The 13,571-nt window shown below is 40.8% G+C and overlaps 1 protein-coding gene across 1 annotated transcript; it reads right to left on the bottom strand.

Annotated features, from left to right (window-relative positions):
- Positions 1-238: 238 nt before the first annotated feature.
- On the bottom strand, positions 239-11,786 carry LOC115777429 (low affinity immunoglobulin gamma Fc region receptor II-like). The gene is made up of 8 exons (XM_030725337.1): positions 11,756-11,786; positions 11,022-11,057; positions 5,705-5,968; positions 5,380-5,625; positions 5,158-5,304; positions 4,956-5,032; positions 4,827-4,877; positions 239-484 (listed from the first exon to the last, which is right to left on the bottom strand). The coding sequence occupies exons 1-8, from the start codon at positions 11,784-11,786 to the stop codon at positions 239-241; spliced, it is 1,098 nt and encodes a 365-aa protein (XP_030581197.1).
- Positions 11,787-13,571: the final 1,785 nt, after the last annotated feature.

Genomic DNA, 13,571 nt, shown 5'->3' with positions numbered 1-13,571 from the left:
GAGGTCACCAGTCTGTTGTAGGCCAAACACGGCAACACAGAGATATAGTCAACTTTCACACTTTTCACAAATTTGAATCACCAATTAACCTAACCCCATGCATGTGGGTACAAGACAGGATTTGAATGACACTGCCCCCCCCCCCCCCCCCCCCCCCAAAAAAAAGAAAGTAAAACATTATTTAGAATAAATATTTAAACCTGATTCTTTGCCCTTTGTCATCCTCGCCTAAATCTCATCAGCTATATGTCATCCAAGCCATCTGTATTTGCACCATCTTTAGAGTCTTCAGCTGCTTCATCTGTGGCATCTGAATCCTCACTTGCATCACCACTGCCTGAGTTTTTGGAGCAACCTTCACCACCAGAACTGTCACCTGCATCATCTCTGGAGTCTTCAGCCTCAGCTCCGTCTTTAGCAACTGCAACACCAACGCCACAGTCTTCAGCGTCGGCTGCAGCTCCACCGCCTTCAGCTCCACCGCCTTCAGCAGTAGTTGCGAATGAAGGTAAAAGGCACAAATATCAGCCTATGATAAAAAGATTTCTTGCTGCTGATATAAATTTAATGGTCCTTTTTTATTTATTTTTTCCTTTATCGAGGGTGAACTTGTCCCAAACCTTGGATCGTTTAGCACACTGTGTTTCACCAGTAGCCGCCATGACTAAACATGCCGCTGAATGCTATTCTGCATGTGTGAAGCTCGTCAGAGATAGACGGAGAGAAAGATGTCTCACTCCGTTAAAAACAAAAAATAATCGTCAGTAATAAAAAAATGACTATTATCAGCAATTAAATTCGTCATCAACTATTTTTAGCATCAATTACGGTTGACAAAGTCGACTAATCGTTGCAGCCCTAGTACCAGTAAGAATTTAAAACTATTTTCATCCCTGCCTGTCACATGGTAGAAGCTGCAACTTTTGGCAACACCAGCAGATAATGTTGCCAACTTAGTGACTATGTTGCTAGGACTTTTCAGACCCCCCAAGTAACTTTTGTTTTTTTGTCCAAAAAACTAGTAACAAATTTAACTAATTTTTACAGTGTCATCATGGACTGTTGAAGAATTTGAGAGATGCCATTGTTGTGCCAAAAAGTGATTTGGGGTATTTGCCAAAAATAATTATTGGTTGTATTTAAATTGCTGTAGATTAATTTCTGGCCTAAAATCTGTCACTTTTGGCACAACACCGGAAAACTCTGCTGTCGCCATGTTTTGTGTACATACGGCGCTCGAACTGCAGCCCTTCGTACACTATAGCATCACCCGGACCTCTCTTCGGCACCGATGGGAACACCCCACCCCCGGACCTTGATTCGTCCTTTAGCGAGTTTTGAGACTGCAGAAAAGATTGCACAAAACTTGGTAACCGTGCCAGCCGATTACTCCCTACCAGATTAAGCTCAAATATAAGCATAGATGACAACACGCCAGGAACATGTAGAATTAATGACCATACCTTCTGAATAAAATCCATCATCATTTTCTGTGGTTTACTGCGTATGGTTTCCATTTTTGATTCAGCTTTTTGGAACAATATTTCCCCTTCTTTGTTGAATTTATCTCCAGTGGTTGTGGCTGCTCTCCACCCCTGATGCGCATCACTCACAGCTTATTCCTGTCTAATATCATCAGATTTTTTTCTGAGAGTCAATGATGGCCCATTTTAGAGAATTCAGCGAGGCCTTTGAATTGATCCACCAGATCGGAGGCCACATCACTGCAGACTACGCAGTGGTGTACAAGTGAACGAGAGCTTCTCCATGGATGTGCGCAGCTGAGTATACGCTGTTGAATTTACTTGCTAGGACTCAATACCGGTGTTCTGTCGAGTCGCGTTTCCCCATCAGATACTGTTTCCCTACCGTCTCCTCACTGCTCCGCGCCGCCCAAGTGCCACCAATGCGGCAAAAAATGGTATCTGATGGTGGTCATTGGGTCATTAGTTACAGTTCCCCCGGTTTATTACAGGGGGAATGGTATCTGATGGCTTTATGTCACCCATCACATACTGTTCCCCCTATGGGGATAACAGTAACTGATGACCCAAAGACTGCCATCAGATATCGCTTTTTGCCGCATGGGCGACGGGGAGCGGCGAGGAGACGGTAGGGAAACAGTATCTGATGGGGAAACGCGACTCGACGGAACACCTGCGCTCCTGGAATGACTTTATTTGCGTGGATTGTTTTTTTTTTCTCGTAGGTGACTTTACACTTAAAAGTATTCCATTTTCTCTGATCAGAATTGGAATCTGCAGTTTTCCAGCGAACACTGGTTAAAATGGTGACTCTCTGTCTTCGAGGAGGGGTGTGGTCACAAACAGGTTGCATGCAGACGAGCTGGCCAGGCCCTGGAGAAATTTTCATTTTAGACTTTGCCTATGAAACTGAGAAATAAAATGAGTCGTAAACTATTTAACCAGATAGCTATATTTTTATTACAGAAAAAAACTGGTACAATTTCAAGCACTATATCCAAAATTCAAGTACTTTTCAAACCTTGAAAGGACAATATTAAATTCAAGCATTTTCTAGGATTTCCAGCACTCGTATGAACTCTGGTAGTAATTGTAAAATGAAACTCGTGTTCGTTTAACTGAGTGCCTCCTGCCCTTTTCATTAATCTCCAATTGCATTTAATTTCCGATCAAAAGAATGAAGTCAAAATACAAAGCTCCGAACCAGACATGTCACCTGACCCTAAGATCAGTTCACAAAGTCTCGTGGCCTCTCTGTCCCTGAGTCCAGTTTTTATTACAGTTTGACAAAGTCATAAAAAGGATGTCAGTGTCAGCGGGGTTATCTCCTTTTGCTAACCTGCTGTTAAAGGTCAAAGGAAATCTTTTTTTCTGGATCAAAATGGACAAACTATGTTAAACCAGTAATCCCTGTGGATTAAATATGTCTGTCACATGAAAATACTGTCATGTTATATAATGTATCCCTGGTGTTGGCTCTCACTGCGGTCACTCAATTTTATTTATATAGCGCCAAATCACAACAAACTGTCGCCTCAAGGCGCTTTGTATTGTGGGTAAAGACCCTACAATAATACAGAGAAAACCCAACAGTCAAAACGACCCCCTATGAGCAGCACTTGGTGACAGTGGGAAGGAAAAACTCCCTTTTAACAGGAAGAAACCTCCAGCAGAACCAGGCTCAGGGAGGGGGGGTCATCTGCTGTGACCGGTTGGGCTGAGAGGAGAGAAAGACATGCTGTGGAAGAGAGCCAGAGATTAATATCAATTAATGATTAAATGCAGAGTGGAGTATAAACAAAGTAAATAAGGTGAATGAGAAGAAACAGTGCATTATGTGAACCCCCCAGCAGACTAGGCCTATAGCAGCATAACTAAGGGATGGTTCAGGGTCACCTGATCCAGCCCTAACTATAAGCTTTATCATAAAGGAAAGTTTTAAGCCTAATCTTAAAAATAGAGAGGGTGTCTGTCTCCCGAATCCAAGCTGGAAGCTGGTTCCACAGAAGAGGGGCCTGAAAGCTGAAGGCTCTGCCTCCCATTCTACTCTTAAGTATCCGAGGAACCACAAGTAAGCCAGCAGTCTGAGAGCGAAGTGCTCTATTTGGGTGATATGGTACTATGAGGTCTTTGAAATAAGTTGGTGCCTGATTATTCAAGACCTTGTATGTGAGGAGAAGAATTTTAAATTCTATTCTAGATTTAACAGGGAGCCAATGAAGAGAAGCCAATATGGGAGAAATCTGCTCTCTCTTTCTAGTCCCTGTCAGTACTCTAGCTGCAGCATTTTGGATCAGCTGAAGGCTTTTCAGGGAGCTTTTAGGACAGCCTGATAATAATGAATTACAATAGTCCAGCCTAGAAGTAATAAATGCATGAATTAGCTTTTCAGCATCACTCTGAGAAAGGACAAGGAAACAGAAATGAGCCCAATGAGAAAATACATCTGACCACTTGACTGTTCTATAGAACAGTTCCATTAAACTGTTTTCTGAGTTATTTCAACACTTCATTGGTCGCATTATCTGCGACACATTGCCTGTTCAAACACATGGAAGAAACCCAGGGTGAGGCAGTGCAGTGCTGTGGCTCACCTCTGGGGGCGCTGTGTCACATACAATAAATGGAGCAGGCGGTTGGCGCATGCCCATTGCTGTCTCTCTCTATATCGCCAATATACATGTTTGATTACACATGTGCTGCACATGCTGATGTTCCACAGTCTGTCTAATATACTGAATGAATGTGTGTGACATGTTTAATCTTTGTGATCGATCGTAAATGCACAGTGAAAATACACAGGGGGAGGCAGAAAGTACCATGTCACACCGACAGAGGGCAGTGCTGCCAGTGAAAGCATTTGACAATGTAGGCCATGATATTTTAAACCTTAGACTCCTTCATTCAGGTTTCTATGAGAACACATTTGCTTGGTTGCAAATTATGTCAGTAATAGGACACAGTGCATTCAACATGATGACCTGCGCTCTGAATTTGTTCCGCAAGGGGGTGCCCCAGGGATCTGTATTAGGCCCTCTTTTATTCATTATTTAGGCCAATGACTTGGGTCTAAATGTGTCAGTTACAAATTTGCATTTTTATGCCAATAACAGTTATTTACTGAGTAAAAAAGACTTTTGTTCACTCTGCTCCCTCCACATGGAACATATTGTAGAAAGTTAACTTAAGTGAGCGCTTTTAAATCCAAGCTGCATGTTGTTGAGACAAACTCCATAAGATGCACTTATTTTTCTTAATTTGTTTGTAAAATGTAATCATTTGTCTTTCTTGTGTTTTAACTGTGTAATTATGTAAAGATCTTTTGTATTTGTTGCTGCCTACCCTGACCAGGACTCTCTCAGATAAGAGGTTCCTAAACTCAATGGGACTTTCCTGGTTAAACAACAGTTTAATAAAAGAGAGAGAGAGAAAAATTTGTTATTCAATTCGTAAGTGATGATCGTTGGTTACATCATCCTCCTCCCCGGCTAATTCCCACTCAGCTTGTATGGATGGGTCATTACCGGGGGGGGCAGGCAGGTCATTTCCTGGAGTCTGAGAATGTCAGAAAGGACTAATTTTATCAATTGTTAATGTATGACTTCAGTTAAAGACAGCTGTTAATCATCAGGTTACTGATTAACAGTAATCAGTAACCTGGTCAGAGTCTTACCTGTCGCTCTGCATTGATATACAGACACCATGAGGAGAGTGGAGATAAAGAATGGACAGAACACCACCAGGTAGCGCATCAGCGTAAAGTCAAAAAGCAGGGAGGGTGGGGTAGGGTGTGGACCTCCAGAAGTGGGCAGGAGTTTTTCTGCAAAGAGAATCCCACCTGTTCAGGTGACTTTGTGGACTAAATAAAAGGTTAAATAAGAGTGAATCTCCTCACCTGTGACAGTGATCCAGCTGGATGGAGACTCTCCATGACCGCTGATGTCACACTTGTAGAGGCCTTCTTCAGACCTGGAAACATGCTGGATGGTCATGTGACCTGTAGTCCGGTTCCTGATGAGGGAGCCATCTTTATAGAAAGCAGCTGGGAGGTTGGAGGGAGTGGTCTTTGTTTGACAGAGCAGAGTGACGTCATCTCCCTCCATCACAGGGAGGACAGGACTCTGCAGGATCACTGATCCACCTCAACACAGAGACAAACTACAGCATTTCATCCATTTACACACAGCTTCATCAACACTAACTCCACACACTCAGCTTACCAGAGACTGTGAGGTTAACCATGTTACTGATGGCACCCTCTCTGGACTCACACCAGTAAACTCCACTGTCCAGTGGGTCAATGTAGCTGATGGTACATGAAGAACCAGCTGGTTTCCCAAACCCATCTCCACACTGAGTCCTCTGTTCTCTGCTTGTGTTTCTCCTCAGAGTCCATCCAGCAGAGCTGTCATCCTCCTCACAGCTCAGAGACACAAATTTATCTTTAAACAGCTGAGATCTGCTGGGACTCACAGTCAGTTTAGCTGTGTGAGAGAAGGGGTGTTATGAATCAATTTTCCAAAAAATTTCTAATGCAGTCCAGCAGCATTGCCAATTACATTTGAAAGTATCCCTAACACTTTGGCCAGCCATTGAACATACATGCCCTTGTCAATGTTTTGAATTATCATTTTGTACAGCTTCACAGTTTTCAGTCTATTTGTAATTTTAGCCTAACTCACGAGATTTCACATTTTCATAAAGCTATTATCATAGGCATAGGCACCGTGGGGTGGAGTGGGGGAAGAAAAATATTTAAAATATATTATAATATTTTTAAAATATTTAAAAAATGTTTAAAAATCTTTAACTCACGTGCATTCATTTTGAAGGCGCAACATAGGTCACGTTATTGCCCCCCCCACACCCCTGCCTCCCTCTGAACGGCTCTGAGTGTTTGGGAGGCGGAGACAGGGGCAGGAGTCCGAAACTCTTTGAATGAGGTTAAACAGTCTGTCGGGAATGTTACCAAGAATACAGCTTGTTTATAACATCTTTTTTTCACTTTCATATATAGAAATCTTTTTCAGTCATTCTAATCCTGGGATGGTCACTCGTTCAATATTTAACTGCTACTTTTGTCTAGAAGTTAGCTACACTAGCCAAAATGTTTTATCTCATTTCAGCACAGTGCCACCATCAACGAAAAGGCTGAAACATGTGCACACCTGGTCATCTAGTTTAGAGTTAGAAAGGAGAGGCAACATCTGGAGCTAAAAAATGCAGATTGCCAAAAACCTGCAGTTCCTCTAACGTCCACTTGAGGCTCTAAAAGTGAGTCGGTCCGTGTAGACCCCCATGTTCACAGTTGAAATAAAGATGTTTACAGCAATCTACAAAAAAAAAAAGTTTCTTTTTTTTTTTCTCGAGGGGATTGTTTCAAAAAAATCACTGTTTTTTTTTCCATTTGTTTTGTTGATTGTTTGTTTTTTCTTTAATAACTCACATATCTGGATACTGAGTCTCCTTGACTGAGAGATTTTAATTTCAGCTCTGCTACTTCAAATAATTAAACTAAAGCTCTGGACCCTTGTTGTGCTGTTGATGTCTTTTTGATAATGTACCAGTGCAATTATCTGATACATAGGATGGCTGCTGTGCTGATGATTGTACTCAAGCGCATAGGAATGAGTTTACTATGGGGGGGGCACACACACACATATCGGAAACCTGACAGATCGTATATACTCTGAGCAAAGCATAAAAAAATGCTATATTGATCACGTGTCTATCGCAATACATATTGTTATTGATTTATTGCCCAGCCCTAAGATGTATACATTACATGTCATACGCTATCAACTCTGTTAACAGCATCACCTAACCCTTACAGTAAAAGCTTTCATTTATTTTAAACCCTGACCTCGAGCCCTGTACCACCGTCTCCTCTTTCTGTCTCCTTTGTGCTGCATTGATGCTCCTAAACAGACAAAATGGTTTCAGAGATGAGGCACAGCTCCTGAACCTAAAGGTGGCTCATTTTATAGTAAACAAGAAAAAAATCCGCTCATTGGTCACTATGGAGAAGCATTTCACCAACTACACATGGCAACCTAAACATAACCTAACCCATACTCTTATAAGTACTGTGGAAATAATGAAAACATTATTGAAAATTTATCTTGGAAAAAAAAAAGTCCTCACCTGTTCTTTCTGGATCTATTATAATTAATATGGTTTTTAAAGCTGACCTCATACCCTGAAGCTCCACCTGGCTCTCCTCTCTCTTCCCTGAACCAGTTCTTCTCATAATCAAATTGTTTAGTTTTATATTTAAAAAGTAATAAGAGGCTAATACATATTTCACTAAACTAATTTAAGACCTCGTCTGAGCTTCTTCAGCCATTGCTTCAACTGAGTCATTACTCTATGTACTACCATTCTCCTGATAAGATATTATTACACGTATCTAATATACTGTCATGCATGTTGATAAATTATGATCAGGTGTTCCCCTTGTGTTGTGTGACTGTTACACTGAAGTTACTCACCCTTTAACACCTCTTCATCAAATTGTCCGCCTGGACTTTTTTTTGCTTATTGTACTATAAAAAGGCCTTAAAATGTCCTGTGAGTATATGTTTTTGCCCCTTTTTTCAGAACACTTTGAATTTTCAATATCTGCCAGTTATTTACAATTTACTGCATGCCGAGGAGTGTATCAACAGTTTTAAATGAAGAAAAACAAAAAATGCAATTTAATGAGGAAAAACTACTGAAATTGTACACATGTAACATATTTTGCAAGGAGAAAAATTGATATTTGAACTGTATAAAACATATTTACAATAAGGCTGTGTGAGTCTTCGGCTCTCGATATCTAAAAACAGTGCAAAATTTTTAGGCACTTTTTTCCCATCTCTATCTTCTCTGGCTGCAAACACAGGACCTTTTACATTTCAGTGATTTGGTGCCAGTACCAGCTTGTCAGCCATGCAGTTACAGTCCCACATCACAGGTCTCACTCATTTAGGCTTTCCGTGTCCAGACAAGGACCCGCCCACACTCATAAGTAAAAGAGCACTTCACTGTTGCTATTTTCCCACCGCCGAGGAGCTGGTTTGCGTGCCAGTGCTCGTGCTAATCCCAATAAACCGGTGAAATGCTTAAGAACGGACCCGCGTTCCCACCGCGTTTCTGTGAACTGCTCCTTTACGTATGAGTGTGGGCGGGTCCTTGCCTGGACACGGAAGCTGAAGCGCTTTGGCTTCGTGCTGCAAATACGTTTTATGGTCCAAACCAAACTACTGCAGCATCTGTGTGCAGCACAGAGGGAAACAGACAGCGATTAGAGCAAGACGACAAGTACGCACTTTGTGTCCTTTTATCTGTGATATGAACTGATACAAAGCAGCAAGTTCAGCCTTAGAGCCCAACCTAATTCACAGCCGTGAAAATCGCTTCGCTTTTCTCCTGTAATACACATGTAATATGGTAGAAAACTTTATGCTGAGACGGCAGAGTCACGCCTTTTTGCCGCTTTCGTCACGCGTTCGTGGTTCGAGACCAGCTAGTTTGCGGGGCCAGAATTGAACCCGTTTTTCGGCCGAGCACCGAGTGCTTCGCCGGTGGAAAACCCACCTAACGGTTCAAATAAAGGCACCGGCTCCGGAAACCTGTTGGTGGGAAAGAGGCCAGAAATGCAGTAGGAACGCGGGTCCGTTCTTAAGTGTTTCGCCGGTTCATTGGGAACAGCGCAAGCACTGGCACGTGAACCGGCTCCTCGGCGGTGGGAAAGTAGCACCAGTGTTAGGGCCTGGACACACGGGGAGCGACAAACGACAGCGACAAATGGGCCTCATCATCACTGGGGTGAAACCGAACACATGGGGCACGATAGCATTGGCAGCATTGCGAATTACGCTCTCACGTTACTCGTTTCTAAGAAATGTGATTGGTTATAAAACTGGAGGGATTTCGACATTTTCAAAGCAGTCGTTGTTGTGTCGCATCACCTGGTTGCGTGTGCACGTCTACGTGAGCTCGAAATTTCACATGCACGAATGTCGCCGGTCGCTTAGCTGGAGGAGGGCAAGCAATTGTCGCCTCATCGCACAAGCTCCACAGGAAATGAATGGAGAGCGAGCGACGTCGCTCGCCGTGTGTCGATATTATGCGTTCCTGGGGTAATTCTGTACCCCAAGTCCCAATTTTTTAAAATAATATTATTGGAGTAAATGTTATCGAGCAATCCTTTTAGGAGTTTGTTCCTTGGTCCTTACTGGTCCTTTTTTTATGCATTGCCCTCATCAATCAATAGCCACTTATTAACTTATTCATTTCAATTGCAAAAGTTACAGTTTTATGGACCTGGGGTAATTCTGTACCCCAGGGTTTCCATCATTGCCAAAAGGTGTCTCTTTTTGATGCAGCACTGCTACCTTGTGGTATCTCTATATAGGTAGGATATATAGATATATATATAGATATATATACATAGATAGGTATATAGATAGGACTAGAATACTTGAATCAAATCCTATATACATCCAGCTGCAACTGTAAAAGATCTGGGAGAATAAGTAGGGATAAGACATAAAAAAAGTGTCAGCATATCTGGCATGGCTAGAAATACAGGACATTGACCTTGGACTTGAGGAGGTTATTGTACAGTGAACACAGAAAAAAGTGATTTGTCATAATAAAAAATATTTTGAAAAGGTTTCATATCAGACAAATTTAGATGAAATTAGCTAGTCTTTCTATACATATATCTGGATATTTTTGCTCCCAAGTCTTATCAGCTACCTGGTATTGTGTAACTTCATTTTAGGTATGTTCATCCAGAATGAGGTTGCTAATGATAAATGTTTTGCAGAATATTCCAGTTCAGTTTAAGTGCATTCAGTGTTTGTTTGGTGGTTAAATGCATGCAGTGTTTGCTTGGTGGTTAGATGCATGCAGTGTTCATTTATTGGTTGAAATAAAGTTCATTTTATGGTTATATCTATGCTTTCTTCGATTAAATCCATGGGGTACAGATTAACCCCAGGTCACTAAAAACGTAAGCAAAAAAGTGCACCCATATAAGGGTTAAAGGGAATCTGTCGCAACGATGGAGAACTATTTAGAATATGAGCTTTTTTTAAACTCCTGATCCTCACTCCAGTCCAGGAGGTGGTGGTAATGCAGCTCTAAGCCGGCTCGTCTACCTCCATTAAATCCAAGAAGAAGACAACAACTATGCAGAACTATAATGGTGCTGATGTGTGTGAAATTCTCCACTTAGATGGAAACCCGAGCGCTGCAGAGTTTAAACGAAGCATCGAAGCAGCAAATTTTCTTCAAGGATTTTTTATAATTGAATTATTTAGTTACTCGAGGAATCGTTGAAGCTCTGGTTCAAACCTTCTGTTTTTGAGGTGGAGCCATTCAGTGAAAGGGAGAGGAGCATAACCAGTTTGTTTCAGACAGAGGATGAACTGAAGGGCTCCACCACTATCAGATAACGAAGGATTAATTTGAACTGTGATTCATGCAAAGCTGCTCTAGACTCCCAAGAGTAAAAATAGGGAAATTAAGAAGAGATTTACTGACCTTGGTTTGCTGTGCAACTCAGCTGTGACATCAGAACTACAAGAAAAGCAGTTAAGTTAAGTTGAGTTTTGACAGCTGAGAAATAAAAAAAAAAAAAACAGTATGTGTGAAACATACATTGACAGTTTGTTAGTCAACCTTTTCCCCACTGAGCACAGGAAGCAGCTAACAATGAGCTCATATACCTTTTAGAGCAGACCGGATGTGTGCATTGGAAAAAGAGCAGAGAGAAACCCGCCTTCTTCACACCTAAACACTATAAAGCTACACTTTTTACAAGCATTCTGCACTGCCCATCATGCTCATAACAGTTTGCTGTTCCAGTTTTTTAATGACGTCTATAATAAGTATTCAGTAGAGCTGTTATTTTATTTTTAGCATGATCTACAAACATTGTGGTTTTGAGCACAGGTACAGTAAGACTGCTTTAATGTTACAGTTTGATTTTGTGTTTATAGGTTTTAGAAACTTATAAATAAAAATAATATCAAAATATGTTTCAGGTACTGTGAGAAACACTGTTTTCTCTTTTCGCACCTTATTGTGGCTTGTTACACCTTTAAATGTAGGCTCATTTTAGCCACTCTCAGTGAGTCAAACACTAAAAGTGAGTATTTGAGTTTTATTAGCTTGTATGAAAAGTATTAAAAAATAATTAAAGTTGTTTCTCAAATGTTATGATATTCTTTCCAACTCTAAATGGCTATTATTAAAACAACAAAGAGTGAGCTTACAGATCAGATGCAGTAAAGATGCTTCGTCCATCGTGCTGCTTGGTGATACTGACAAAGCACACAGTTTGCATCAGGTGACAAAAGAACTCACGAGTTCTACTTCCTGTAGCTATCACTCTTCTAGCAGTGCTGTGAAAAACTGTTTTTTTTTATTTGTCACACTTTCACAATTCACATCATCAAAACATTTTTTAGCATTAAACAAAAACAACCCGAGTAAAATACAAAATGATGATTTTAATTATTAAGGGAAAAAAAAGCCTAACTTGCCCTATGTGAAAAAAGTTACTGCACACTAAACCTGGTATTTACAGTGAAAATGGCAATTTACAAAAAAAAAAACTGAACACAGTGTGCTAAAATGGTGTAGTGGATGTGCAAGTGGAGCTATAGTCTATTGGGTTTGTTATTGTCAGAGTTCAGTAGAGTAACAGCTCTGTGGTAAAAGCTGCTTTTCCGTGTTGAGCTCCAGGTGTACAGTGTCCTGTAGTGCCTCTCAGAAGGCAGGGGGTGAAGAGGCAGTGTCCGGGGTGTGTGCTGTCCCTGACTATGGCTGTGACCCGCCTGGTGCAGCAGATCCTGCATATGTCCTTTAGTCTGGGGAGCTGGGTGCCACTGATCCTCTCAGCAGTCTTGATAATGTGCTGGAGAACTTTCCTGTTGTCTACAGTGCAGCCAGAGCAGAGGTGGCAAAAGTACTGACATTCTGTACTTAAGTAGAAGTACAAGTACTTGTGTTAAAAAATACTTTGGTAAAAGTCAAAGTACTGGTTCAACTTCGTTACTTAAGTAAAAGTAAAAAAGTACAGGCTCTGAAATTTACTTAAAGTAAGAAAGTAAAAGTAGCTCTTTGGAGGACGTTTCTACCTGCTATTTTTGTGTAAAGCTAACTGAACCTTATTATATATTATTGTAATAATATAAAATAATACATGAGAACACATTATTCCAATCTAAATTTTAATTCTAATGAATGTACTCAGCTTGAATCACAAACTGTGAAAGGGAATTTAAACACAGCACTGTTCTCTGTGTCCTCCATAGTAGAGGGTGACTGTGTCTCCACCTAAACACAAACATGAGGATACTCAGGGGTTACAGTGGGATTCAGAAGGTGGAGGAACCCTAAGATCAGCTGTAGTGGCTCTGCATGGGGAGAAGAATCACAACTTTCTATTGTGAGCTGCAGTAAATTATGTTGGTGTTCAGGCTGTGATCAGCTGACCTGCTGCTGCTGCTCTGAGGTTTACTGCTCTGTGTGGATCAGGGTTATAATAGTTTTGGATTTTACATTATAGTTTAGTTTTAGTTAGTTTTTACTTTTTTTCTCTAATTCAGTTAGTTTTAATTAGTTTTCAGAGTGGTTTTGCTCGTTTTTATTAGTTTTTATTTTTGGTTTCATGCTTAGTTTTAGTTAGTTTTAGTTAGTTTCAGTATTAGTTTTAGTATTTTCATACCTGATCAGGTGCAAGATTCAAGGCGCAAAAGTGACTATTGTGTAATGAAAACTTGACAAAAGATACAGTTTAAAGAAATATAGTCAACAACCAACTGTTCACAAGACATGCTAAATTTGTGTAATATTAAGGACACACATGAACATCAACAGGGAGAAACAAAGAAAAACATGAACTCCCAAACTCAATAAATCTACAATAAACTCCACAATAAAGTTCAGCATCAGTGCAGCAGATTAATAACGCCTACATGTGGTGTTTGACAAAAACAAACTCTTTGAAGGAGTCAAAGCTCAAATCCAGCTGCATCCTGATGTTCTCACCACCTGAAGCTGCTTCTGGTTTGGAGCTAGCTTGGT

The sequence above is a fragment of the Archocentrus centrarchus genome, unplaced genomic scaffold (assembly GCF_007364275.1).
Source record: "Archocentrus centrarchus isolate MPI-CPG fArcCen1 unplaced genomic scaffold, fArcCen1 scaffold_53_ctg1, whole genome shotgun sequence".
NCBI lineage: Eukaryota > Metazoa > Chordata > Actinopteri > Cichliformes > Cichlidae > Archocentrus > Archocentrus centrarchus.
This window is presented reverse-complemented; position numbering and strand designations above follow the sequence as displayed.